General features: G+C 34.8%; 1 protein-coding gene across 2 annotated transcripts in view; it reads left to right on the forward strand.

Annotated features, from left to right (window-relative positions):
* The window catches only part of LOC106464653 (dnaJ homolog subfamily C member 5-like), a 19,832-nt gene extending 18,271 nt beyond the window's left edge, over window positions 1-1,561 (forward strand). For both annotated transcript variants that reach the window (XM_013924812.2, XM_022392404.1), the window contains exon 7: window positions 770-1,561. In XM_013924812.2, the coding sequence (XP_013780266.1) occupies window positions 770-1,015 (246 nt within the window). In that variant the 3' untranslated portion in view covers window positions 1,016-1,561. The remainder of the gene's footprint in view (window positions 1-769) is intronic.
* Window positions 1,562-13,983: the final 12,422 nt, after the last annotated feature.

The raw sequence follows: 13,983 nt of genomic DNA on the forward strand, positions 1-13,983 counted from the left end.
ACTGGTTTAATCAAGAAAGGACTTGTATTGCTGAAGTTCCTCCAAAAGAATTTATATCAGAAATTAACAAACAAGCAGATATAGAGATAATTATTGTGATCTATACAATAATGTAAAGGTAATGTATAGTGATGTATACAACAATGGAAAGGTATACAATAATGTAGAGGTAATAATAGTGATGTATACAATAATGTAGAGGTAATAATAGTGATGTATACAACAATATGGAGGTAATAATAGTGATGTATACAACAATGTAGAGTTAATAATAGTGATGTATACAACAATGTAGAGGTAATAATAGTTATGTATACAACAATGTAGATGTAATTATTGTGATCTATACTACAATGTGGAGATAGTATTAATGATCTACAGAACAATGCTGTGGTAATAATACTAATGTACATTACAATGTGGAAGTAATCATTGTGATACATACTGCAAATTGAAAGTAATAATCTTTACTTATACTTAAAGATATTGTGATTTACATAACAAGTACAGGTAGTAATTTTGTAGTAAGAGGAAAATGAGCCAACACTAGTGTAATTTTTATTCTTTCAGGGATTAAAAAGGATGTTATTGTATTGTCTATAAATTTTTTACAACCTCCATGTTTAATTAAGATATGAAAGTTGCAAATATTCAGGCACATTGAAAACACTTACTTAGAAAATAAAGTGTTAAATATATTGCTTTCCATGGTACAGTTTATTAAAATTAAAGTAATGCTGGCTTTTTCATGATCTGTTGATTTTGACAGGAAGAGTTCAGTGAAGAAGAAAGTGTACCTTCTTCCCCAGTGATGTCTCAGCCTGTGGGAGGTGAAAATAAGTCAATTCCTATGGTAGATCCTGAGGATGGTTGGGACCCCTCTGAGAAGACGACACTACACACCTTTCAGTACTCTACTTACAAGACAGAAGAAGGACCACCAGCACAGTCCACAACTGAAAGTTTTCCTAGTGGACCTCAGCCCTCTGTTTACTACAGTTCACGACCATTATAACAATGATAAATATGTTTGTCTTGCTATTTAAGATCATCAGTTTGTAGTTGATACTGGTCAATTTTTTGTTTACACATAGTTTTTTTAATATATGCATATATGTGTGTGTATAAATTACTGCACTAATGCTTCTCTATATTACACCAACATGGTCTAGTTGATAATGTGTGAACTTTAACTACTACAGAAAGACTGATTTGTCATATTTGTATCCGGGCCACAGTGAACTCACATTTAAACTACAACCAATGCAGCAAACATTTCTTTAAGTTGTATTTGCATTATAATTCAATCAGCTTAATATTCGTTCTCATCATCAACCGTGTGTCGGGGTTGACAAGGACTGGCGGAAGACATTCTGGTGCTTCTGAAAGCCACAGTCAGGAAGGCTTAATATTACAGTGTTCAGTGTCTGTACTGAATTAGGAAATTACTACCCCCATGAAAACAAGAATTTGCATACTTAACTTTTTTATTGGGGAATTTACTATGGCCCACCCTGTACATGTGTAATAGACACAAAGATACAGTAAAAAAATTTTCACATGTGTGCATTGATAATTGTTTCTACAGAAAGAGTCACTCAAGATAGTAGTTATTACATGTGTATTTATCTTAGCAGTGCTTTTTGGGGTAGAAGAGAAATAATTGTGTCACATCACACCCACCCAAATCAGATTCTTTTATTATATATATATATATATATAGATATATATATATATATATATATATATAGATAGATATATATATACAGAAAGAACATTCAACATTGTAGATTTAAAGGATCTTTTGTCCTTAAGAGAAAGTTTCTGTACATTTCAATGCATGTTGTTATAGGAACAACAGTGATAAGTCTACAGGTTTACAATGCTAAAATTCAGGTTTTAGAACCCGTGGTGGCCAGAGCATAGATAGCCTATAGTGATTAACAACAACTTTATGAGTATGGCTGTGAAAAGATCAACTCATTGCTTAGGTAGCTTAGAATATGACCAAGGTCATTTGGAGTAGTGTGTGTTTAAAATACTAGAAGATTTAAAAAACTTGCAGGTTACTGATTGACCAATATTTGTAAGAAAGAAGTGAGATAAAACAGTCAAATAAATCTCAAAGTAAACTCATAATTACTTAAATTAGTTTATGAAAAAGATCAGTACATAAAATGAAAGTCAAAGTTTAGAAACATAGTAATACAGAGTTCTGTTGGAAGTAAAGTCTATTACGTCCAAATTGGATTGTGGGGGATTTCTGTAGTACTTGTAGTTTCATGCTCTGAAAATTAAAATGATATATATATAAAAAATCTGACATTGTTACTACTCTGATGAATTTTATTTCCTTAAGATAAAAGTTTGAGGATTGTAAAGACTAATCTCTTTTACAGTTTGGAGGAACAACATATCTCATGCAAGTTTGTGGGAAGATAAAACTCCTGGTATTATTAAACAGGATAATCAAAGAAAAGTATCAATCGGGATGAACGAGGTGCCACTATATTCTTAAGATATCCTGGTTTTTAAATGACGAATTTCTTCAGCTTATTTGAAAGGAGAAAAATTGTCTGCAATTTACAAATGTCAGCAGTTTCAAGCCACAAATAAACCCTACCCAGTTACATATTATGTACTGTTTGTTAAATCTACTAAAAGCCAGTCCCTAACTTGTAATTTAAAGAGTTGGTGCATTTGTTTTTTTCTTGTTCAGGGTTCGTTATATTCCTTGTACTGCCTTCATATATTGCTAATATGAATGTTTTTTGTTTTTTTCTTTTTCCAAATTTACAGTGTTCAATTTCTTCATCACACATTCTCTGGGTCAAGTTAGTGTCTTCCTTGTTAAATTTTCTGGGATTTCCAGTTGCGTCTCTTAATGAGATTATGGTGATAAAAGAGAAATACCTTAATTGTAGGTCTTCCATATCTGTGGCAGTTTTGGTAGTATCAGAGGAGAACTACACCTACATGGGCTCCACCATTATCACAGAATTTGATGTTGCATCTTCTATCAAAACCTTTGTTTCTGACTGTTGTTTTCCTTTCTAATTGAAAGGGTGGACCATAGATAAAGATTTTTGTTACAATGAAACAGGTCAGGTTAAATCAGTATCTTATGGTCATCATGCCATTGATTAATTGTTAGGTCAGTGGTGCTGATGGTATTTAGCCACACAGGTACATGAGTATTTAAATTTTGGATTCGAAGTAGCTTCTGGATCTGCAGAACTTGGCTCCAAACATCTGACTGGGTTTTTAATGCTGCTGAGTTTGTTCCTCTTCTTCTTGTATTTATATTTGTACTTGCACAACTTTGCAGTCGTGCTTAGTCAGTGTCCTAGTCGGATATAGGCATGTTTGAACAAGTCTATACATGTTCCACATTATCAGTTGATGTCATCATGCACAGGTAGTAAAGGATTATTTTCTAGAAGTTTGCTATTTATCTCTGATCAAGAAAAATCCACTTCCTGAAAGGGATCAGTTTATCAGGTTTCTTTTCTGATCCTAACTTTTTCTGTTGATGTTTGAATATCTCTAGTATTGAATGTGAGGAAGAAATCCCAGCAAGCCATAAGTAAGGCACCATCAACTGCTTATGCAAACTTCTCCAGGCATTCCGTATACATCACCATTTCATAAGGTTCACTGACTTAGTAGTGGTGTTGAGTTTATTTCCCTTGTTAGCCCCAAGTTAAACCATATGATGGTTACTTTTTATTCTTATGAATATTCTTACATTGTGTCTATTCCCAAAGTTTTATTATTGTACATTGTTTGGTTTCATGAACTGACTGCCAAACACTTATCTGTTAGAACAGCTTAGCCTGTCACATCTCAATTACCATAAACCTAGAACTAGAGGGCTCGAGCACAACTTTTGTTCAAGAATATTAAGAAAGCAGTATGTGTTAAATCTGCATATAAGATTCAGCAAATAGAATGAAGAACTTGAGGTGACAGAACACACACACACAAAGATTTTAATGTTGGATATATGTAAAAATATATATTGACTACAATAATAGACTGAAACATAGCCATAGTGATTTCTTAGGCTGTGGTGTCACTTGTTTGTCTGAAACTGTCTGAGGATAGATACAAGGCACAGTAGTAGTGGTGAAATGTGAATGATATAAGAGTTGGTTACAGACAGTTTTGTATGATGACAAACAAAGCTGTTTCATTTTGTTTGTTTTTTACTCCTGTTTATTAATTTTTTGTTTCTGGTGTTTTTATTTTAATACGGTGTTAAGAGGAAGTTGTATGTAGTTTCTTTAACAACTGGGCTAAAATGTTTTGGGGTTTATGTCTTGTATGATGTGAGGCAGAGTATCTTGGCAGAAAAATTCTTTATTTGCAGGAGTCGACAACAGTCAAAAATTAAGCAGGTTTACTCGTCAATAACAAAACTGAGTTTCCAACTGTTGGGTAGATGTCAGTTCACTTGCTTAGTGTTTGGCTAAGTGTTCTTAAGGATCACTAGTTTTCAACGTGGTGATTTGTCGTAATAAAGCTTTTTATTTATCTATCATACTTTATTTATGGGATTTAGATATCTATCATTATAGTTTCTAATTTATAATATACTTATTTTATGTTTATACTGGTAATATTTTGGCAATGCTGACATTCAGTTCTGATTAGATTATTTTTAATGTGGTTGTGTATTGTTTAAAGCATGTAGAGAAATAATATTACCTCCTTTATAAATTATTTGAAGTACAAGATCTACTAAAACCATTCACCCAGGAATGAAATGTCATAAAATAAAAGTCATGCATGCAAAGTTTTATCTATCGGTATTGAGTTTCCCATCATAAGGTGGCAGGTCAGTTGCATCACCAATAACGGGGCATTAATATTCTTGTCTTATCATGGCATAGATGATTTTAGGTCACCCTGTATATCTACATTAGTCCTTAGTTATCAGTATCTTGATTTTTCATGTCATACGTGTCTGTGCAAACTTTTTCTGATAACATCAGTAACTTGTGTCGACTTTAGTTGATATTTTTTGTCAATAAACTCTATACTTATAGAGTTTATAATGATATAACAAACTGTTTCATTCAACAGAAATCTATACTATTTCTACATATTTAGTGAATGTTATAACTATTGTGTCCAAGCAAAAACCTAGGAATAACAGAAGAGGCTTAGGAATGTTATTAAAATTAATGTTTAAAAAGAAAACTAGTATGTTTAATGAACTTTCTACTTTGAAGGAACCAATTTACATTAATAGTATGACAAAGTTTCCCCTTCAGAAACAAAAAACATGAGAACAGCTTCACCTTAAGAAACAAAAAAACATGAGAACAGCTTCACCTTCAGAAACAAAAAACATGAGAACAGCTTCACCTTCAGAAACAAAAAACATGAGAACAGCTTCACCTTCATCTTATCCCTAGGTTATTTAGAGTCATAAAATATGTTTCCTGTTATTGTTGTGTGATATATGATTAATAACAGCTCAAGATCTGTGGCAGTGATTAACGTGATGTTTGTTATGGCTTGCAACTTTATAAAAATCATTTTCAGTGTGTAAAATTATTTAATAATGTTTTCACTTATGCACGAGTGAAATTTCTGAGGCAAAGAGTTTCTCTAGTTTATTATTGTTTTCACAAGTATTTAAAACTGAGGTGAATTATAGTCATTCTTGGGGAACTAATTACTATTATCCTCCTCCCCTCCAGAAAAAAGAAACCTCTGAACGTTTCACTGGGCAAAAACATCACGTGTATGATTTTATACCACCAAATAAACCACCATGATATATTGTTACACAGAATGTTTTTGCATTGGCCTAAACAAATGTGGTAATCTAAAATGCAGGTTTCAGAAAAGTTACTGTTCAAATTTATCTAATAATAGTGGCTATATTAGAAAGAGTAAAGTATTGTTAGTATTTCTATGAAAAAGAATGAATTGTTTTTAGATTTATCTAACAAATATGGCTGTATCAGAAAGAGTAAAGTATTGTTAGATTTATCTAACAGTATTTCTATCAAAAAGAGTGAATTGATTTTAGATTTAACCAACAATAATGGCTGTATCAGAAAGAGTAAAGTATTGTTAAGTAAAGCTGGTTGCATGTTGACAGCAGCACCATGGTTACTGTTCTTGAGCTAATCAGGTTTGTATGGTATGGCATGTAAATGTGATAGACAATACATTTAGTATGTATTTAATATTTTTCTAAAAATTTATCAGTGGTTCCAAGAGACTTTGCTGTCAGACTATAAGACAACATTGTAAGTTGTTTGTTTTACATACTGACTTTCATAATTTCTTAAGCTATTTAAGGTTTAAGATAAATGTGGAGTAATAATATGAGTTTTAGGTTTTCATGTTGTTTTCTTGTATAAAACACAAAACTAACATGATAGTAATAGTATTGTTATCCAAAACAAATGTTGAAACAATTGAAAGATAAATTATCCCACTGATTAAATGTTTTGTTAAAAATATTGGAACTCGCATGTCTTTGGAACTAAATCTAGTGTGTATGTATATATGTTCCCTCATTTTTAGAAGGTTAAGCATTTGACCAGTCATAAATCATTAATAGAAAAATTTTGAAGATGTAAGAAATTTAACTTTTTGTGAATTATTTATGAAAGTGTATGTCTACATAACATTAAATAATTAAAAAGTATTTAAACTCATGTTTGATCAATTTATAAGACTATGAGCTCCAAATCAAGGACTCATTGATGGACTTTAAAATCAATCTATGGTTGTTAAATCTATGTAAAACTTTCATCCATCTATTTTTCAGTTCTCACTTGTACACAAACACACCTACACCTGTGTTCAACTTGATTTTTGAACTCCTTTCACAGTTTTTTTTCATTTGACAAAGAGACATGAAAGCTTACATGTATGCTGTTGACCTCCACAGATGATGAACAATGAAAAAAAAAAACTTTAAAATCTTCAAAACAGTAAATTCACAATTTGTGAATTTTTAGATTTTTATCCAAATGGGCTGGAGAGGATATGGGAACACCACGTAAATTCACCCAAGAATCACCGATGATCCATTACCATTTAAGGTGCCCCAAGGTAGTAAGCAGCCTCAGGACTAAAAAACAAAAGCCAAATTGAGTTAAGAGAGCTCTTAGGACTGGATCTGAGGTCTTACATGCAAATTAGCATGGACATGTAATGGATTGTTCAAAATAACTATTATTGTGTAGATATTTTGAAATGTTTATATTTGGATCCCAAAATGTGGTTCAAGGGCTTTTGGAGGATTCTAGGATTAGCTGCTTAGATTTACACAAAAATTGGCATTCACATATAATAATTATTAAAAAAATATGTCTAGGTTTATATTTTAAAAATTTGCATATTGCCAAACATTTATACATCAGATTATATAAATGACAAATATCTATACTTTAGCTGTAGTACTGGTATTTAGTCGTGGGTTCGAATATCCGTCATTAAATATGCTTACACTTTCAGCTCTGGGAGCATTATAATGTGATGGTCAATCTCACTATTAATTGGTAAAAGGGTAGCCCAGGAGTTTGCGGTGGGTGGTGTTGACTAGCTACTTTTCCTCCAGTCTATCACTGCAAAATTATGGATGGCTAATGCAGATAGCCCTGTGTGGCTTTGCATGAAATCCTAAACAAACCAAACACTAATCTCCGCTAAAACTGAGTCTATGCTAAGAAGTAAATGGACTGGGTACAAACTGTGATACATATAATTTTTTTATTATAGCAACACAAACCAACAGTGAGTGTACTTGACTTTATGGATGATCGCCTTTACTAGAGTTATGACCTACTCACTCAAGATGACAGGAGAGACTGACCACATCTCGTGTTATCTAGTTGAAATAGCAACGTCAGACTTAACCAGAGCAACTAGCGCTAACCACGTGACTGGTCATTCTCATTCTAACATAAGCAAGGTAACCTTGAGATATCATCTGACCTACTATTGGAGGACACTGATGTTGGCCTTCATGCACAAGTTCCAGCCTTACAACTCCCATGGACAGAACAGGTGTTATCTCCAAGAGGGGATGACAGAATAAAGGAAACTAGAACGAAATCAACTTGGTACCTTTCTTGACCACATGTTATGTAAAAACTGGACCTACCATGAACAAAAACAAACTTTGAAAACACACTGCGTGCCTGCATATCACACCACAACTTGAAAAATTCAATGAGTTTAAATTCATCAGGCAACATCTGTTGGAAAGAAACAGAATATTTGCATTAAAAATGAACTAAATTAACATATGTTTTCGTATTTTGCATTAGATATAAGATTCTTATATATATATATATTCATGAACTATTTACACACATCGATGAGGTTATATTCAACGAATGTTTTATATATTCATGAACTATTTACACACATCAATGGGGTTATATTCAACAAATGTTTCTGTTAATTGTCTTCTGACGTGAACTCATTATCAAAGAACTGGGCGTTGCTCAATGGTTAGCGCATGCCTGGCTGTGACAGCAGAATGTTTCATACATGATACGCCCTTGAGCATTCTCCACATTTTCAGCTGTGAGGGCGTTATAACTAGCAGTCAGCTGAAGTAGCCACAGATGCTATTGACCAGTTGTCCTTCTCGAATCTTCTCACTTGATTGCCCCTATTTGTGTACCCTGGTGGGTGAGCGGTAAGGTTACGGATATACAATGGCAAAATCTAGGGTTAGATTCCCCACGGTGGCCAGAATGTAAATAATCCATTGCGTAGCATTGCACTAAGAAAAACAACAACAACCCTTACTTGTGGCGAAACAGTTGCTGACTATGAGTGTTCCATCATAATAGAACTTCCAGGAGAAAAATAATTGGTGAAAGCCAGTTACCAAGTCTGCTTGACAACTTCCTGTGAGTGATTACGTGCATACAATTACATTAATACACGTTTAACTTTCCTCACCTCTTTTATTTTTACAACGAAAGTTTTGTTATTTTAGAGCAAAGCCACACTAGGCTATCAGCTTTGACAACCGCGAAGAATCGAACCCCGGACCTTGACATCCACATATGATTATGTAGAATAATAGCCACTAATGCATTCATAATAGTGACTACTGATACCAGGTAATTTTACTCAAGCCATAGGAACACCTGTCGGAACCAATTCTATTTTTGTTTCTTTTATGATTTATGAAAGAGGGATTGGACACGGCTTGATATCGGGTGCTGAAGGAAAGATCCATTTTTAGATAGTGCCGCGATGCGGCTAAATATTCCCTGTACTTTTAACTGTGTATTCGTTATAAGAGTGATAGTCAAACCTGTTATTTGGTTCAAAGTCCTTATGGCGGCAGCAAGTGAAGACAACTACTGCTTTTCCTACAGTTATTGTTCAAAATTTGGGACTTGAACCTTACAGGAGGTATTTAACCTGGCCGTATAGCTCACGCACATATAAAAGGTGTCGTTCTGGTTGAAAATACTCCCACGAAAGCGAAACTAGCAAGTAATAGTTATTACAAAATATACACCTATCCAATTAACTGACAATTCGTCTTTTGTTTTCATGTGTTTCAACCGTTTGTATCTTTTTCTACTAAATCCAATCTGGTTTCAAAGACCAGTTACTACGAGCCAAACATGCTCGCCATTTCAGCCGTAAGGACGTTATAATGTGACAGTCAAAACTATTATTCGTTGGTAAAGAGTATGCCAAAAGTTGGCGGTGGGTGGTGTTGACTTCTAAGTTAGGGACGGCTAACTCAGTAGCTTTGCGCGAGATTCAATAAAGAAGTCACGTTGCTGTTTTATTTCTTTGTATGCCAAAAGTCAGTTTTATTATTCCCACTATGATGAATTTATTTAGATTGACTCTTGAAGCCGTGTAGAGTTTGTGTGTGTAAAGGTATAGAGAGTACACCTGTCAGTGAAATTTAATCAAGGTATTTCTGTCAAAACTTAGTTTCAATTCTAACCATAGACTCCCGTACCAGATGGTTATGGAGGATTGCTTTCGTCCAAGCATTTCTTCCCACGAGCTAACAAACGTTTAGCAGCTGAAAATAAATTGGTGGTTCTCAAATTCTTGTGTGTGTGTGTGGGGTGGGGGGGTACTTTTCGTCTATGGGTTTGTCGTCATCATTGATTGTATATATCACAGTTTAAATTAGTTGAATATTTTTTGTTGGGGGGTGGGGGCAAAGTGTGTTACGGAAAAGAAAAGAGGGCGCGATTTAAAAAATTAAGAAATACTGGAATAGATGGCTAAAAATGGCTAATAATAATCAATGGCCCCTCTAACGGTGCTCCCCAGCGGTATGTCTGCGGACTTACAATGCCAAAAACCGGGTATCTATACCTGTGACGGCAGAGCACAGATAGCCCATTGTGTAGCTTGGTGCGTAACGCTCCAGTGGCCATCATTAACTTTTGTTTTCAGCTAGTGTATTAATGCAGGTTATCTACACGGAATGACTAGTTTAATTTGTTAAGTAGACAAGTGTTGATGTTGTTTTGAAGTTAAGCACAAAGCTACACAATGGGCTATCCGTGCTCTGCCCACTACGGGTATCGAAACCCGGTTTCTAGCGCTGTAAATCCGCAGACATACCGCTGTAGACCAGTGATTATGTATAACAGATTGTTCTGTTTTGTTGTTATAGTCGTTTAGCTCGATAAACGTGTTGTGTCAGCTAAAAAAACGATATATTCAGTGGGAAAATGGTTCCAGTTTTCTCCGTTTATCAAGATAGTCAGTCATTCGAGCACAGCACCTGGGACTTGAGTGGCAACTGGAAAGTGACAACTTTTTTTGTGGAGGTATTTCATTTATTCACTAACAAGATATCGAAGGTCATCCTGGGTGACGTAAATAATGAAAGCCTTTCCATATCGTGTTGTTGTTTTTTTAAATTAACGCAATTCTTTCCTGTAACACATTAAGGTACGTATGAGGGTTTTACCCGAGAACGCAATTTCATCCTCGATGGCATTTTTCCATACATATACATTTGAATAGTAGCCTGATAAGATTTGAAGTAGTTCAAAATTGGTGGTAAACACGTCATGCTTCTCCACGTGGTTTATTTTTCATATTCATTTATTGACGTCCATCAGTGTCATTTCTAGGATTTTTCATTCGGGGGTGAGGGCGTAAGAGGAGCAAAGAAATAGTTTGGGGGTTAAAAAAATTAACTACCCTCTCATTATCAGTACAAACCTCAGATAAGAGCTGCTCGTGTGTGTGGTGGGGGGGGGGGGGCAGATCTCTCTCTAATGGAAGTTTGTCCCCCATGCTACCCCCGATGTCCATGATAACATACAAATTAAATGAAGCGAGCTAATCAAGAGGCTAGCGGCAAGAAACTGGTGGTCAGTGGTCAGCCTATATTCAGATGAAGACTTCAAATAATACTACGTGACCATAAAATACTGCATAACGTATAGAATGACCAGATAAATTTAACCAAAATCGAGTACATTATGTTGGGAGGGAACCAATGACATGGTCCTTCGGGATCGCATGGGAGCACCGATCCCTCACCTCATGTGCAGGAGTAGTAACCTCCTCCAACACTTCAAGTACAAGAAATTTTCAGTAATTTCCAGTACTTTACAATGATGTACCTCAAGCTGTGATTTTGTAAATTTATAATTAAGTTGTTTTGTGTATACAATGAAGTTTTATCTTCAGCTGAAGGCTCTTTACCTTTCATATAATGGTACTTTACAATGATGTGCCTCAAGCTGTGATTTTGTAAATTTATAATTAAGTTGTATTTTTTTGGGGGGGGGGGGTGGTCTAGTGCAAAGCCACACTGCGCTAGCTGTTGTGTCCACCGCGGGGAATCGAACCACGGATAACAGCGTTTAAACCCATAAACTTACCGCTGTCCTGTCGAGGGGGGGGGGGCTTAGATTTCAGTAGTAGCCACATTAAATAACCAGTTTGATAAAAAAAACAAACTATGTATATATATATATATAAATATATATATTGTATCTTCATGAGTTGATTTAGTCAAAACAGTGTGAACAAACTAGTAAGATAGCCTCCCCGAATATCATGGTAAACTAGCGACATCACACGGTTTTAAGAAAAATTTCAATAAGGGATAATAATAATTTCTAAGAATCTAGTTGTAATAAATATGGAACATCATGAGAGCTAGACGTGTGTTTTAAGTCTTTCGTTTTTTTTACCAGGGTCATTGTTCTAATACTGGATGTCGTTCCCGAAAATCAATGTCCTCAGATTACCTTACTATAATGATATTAAGATTCAGTTTCGTCTGTTACCTTATTTGTTTCTTACAAAGTTTTATAGATCCCTATCGCTACCGGAATTTGAGGTTTACTCTAAAAACTAAAGGTGTGGCGATACGATATGATTTATGTATCTTCACGAAATTTGGTAAGCTTTCAGTAAACATTATAAGATATTAATTTCGCGGAAAGCTACTCGAGGGCTATCTATGCTAGCTGTCCCTAACTTATCCTCCCCCAGTGGTACAGCGGTATGTCTGCGGACTTACAACGCTAGAATCCGGGTTTCGATACCCATTGTGCAGCTTTGTGCTTAATTACAAACAAATAAGATAAATAACCCTAACTTAGAAGTGATAGACTAGAAGGAAGGCAGCTAGTCAACACAACACACCACCAACTCTTGGACTACTCTTTTTATCAACGAATATTGGGATTGATCGTCACATTATAACATCCCCACGGCTGAAAGGGCGAACACGCGGAATGCGAGTCGAGCGCCCTTACCACCATTTGTTTCTTAGAACTGTGTCCTATCTCTCACATTAACAAAAGCCTTTTTCCAGCTATATGATTCATCAATCCAATATGCATAATTTAATATTTTACACTTTGTATAACTACTGTATTAAGTTAAGTCTTTTTTGAGTTACAAAATGGTTGCATACCATTATTATTTGACAAAAAAAAAAGATTTGTGTATCAACCCTATTTTTTCTTTTATGTTTATGTTTCAATGGTTTTTAGATTATTTACATATAAAACGTTTTCTTCATCCAGATATATGAATACTTTCTTTTTACAACTTGATTTTTGGACAGTGTTAATTATTTTAGTTTCGTAGTACTTCTCAAAGCTATTTTGTAGCTTTTGATTGTGTAGCGGTTTAAAATACTTCCATCAATACAAAATCTTAATCAGTTTCAGGTTTAAAGTACCTAGTGGTCGTATATGGCTGTTTTGAATGGGGTATCAAACCTGAACAGTACTTTAATAGGTTTTTTTCACAACAGAATTACAGCCATCCCTAACTTAAAACTACTTACCAAAAAAAGATTTGCTTGTTTACTTATTTTCAACGCTAAATTACACAATCTATGCTCTGGGAAGAACCAAGCTCCGAATTTTAGCATTGAAAGTTTGTAAACATACCATTGACCTACCAGGGGATCCAAAAGAAGGGCAACTGGTCAACAGTATCTGCTGTCTAATATGTGGCTACTCTTGACTAATCACTGTTATAACGCTTCCACACACATGAATGTAATATTGTTCATTGGCATATCGCAGCTCGAACCTTAGATCTTCTGATACGCAGCCCAGCACGCAAAACATTTGGGTTTTTCTTGTCCGACCCAAGAGTAGAATTTAATCGTGATTGTAATAAAGCACTCATGGCACCAATGCACAGAGCGCGTTTTTGCGGCAACGGGTCACAAATCAAGAATCCTCGGATTCGCAGTCCAAGCACACTAACCACTTCGTCACACCCGACCCACAAGTATTGTATTATATAAGTGATGTATAATCAGATTTCAATAACTCTTAGCCCAGCACTAAATGGTCAAATACACAAAAAGTCAAAGGTCAAGTACACAAAACAAATCAAAGGTCGAATACACAAAAACGAGGCAAAAACACTTCAAAGGTCCAATACACAAAAATTAGTCAAATGTCAAATACACAAAAAACAAGTCAAAGGTCAACTAGAAGTTAGAGGACACTTTAT

This window comes from Limulus polyphemus, unplaced genomic scaffold, assembly GCF_000517525.1.
Source record: "Limulus polyphemus unplaced genomic scaffold, Limulus_polyphemus-2.1.2 Scaffold1710, whole genome shotgun sequence".
In the NCBI taxonomy this organism is placed as follows: domain Eukaryota; kingdom Metazoa; phylum Arthropoda; class Merostomata; order Xiphosura; family Limulidae; genus Limulus; species Limulus polyphemus.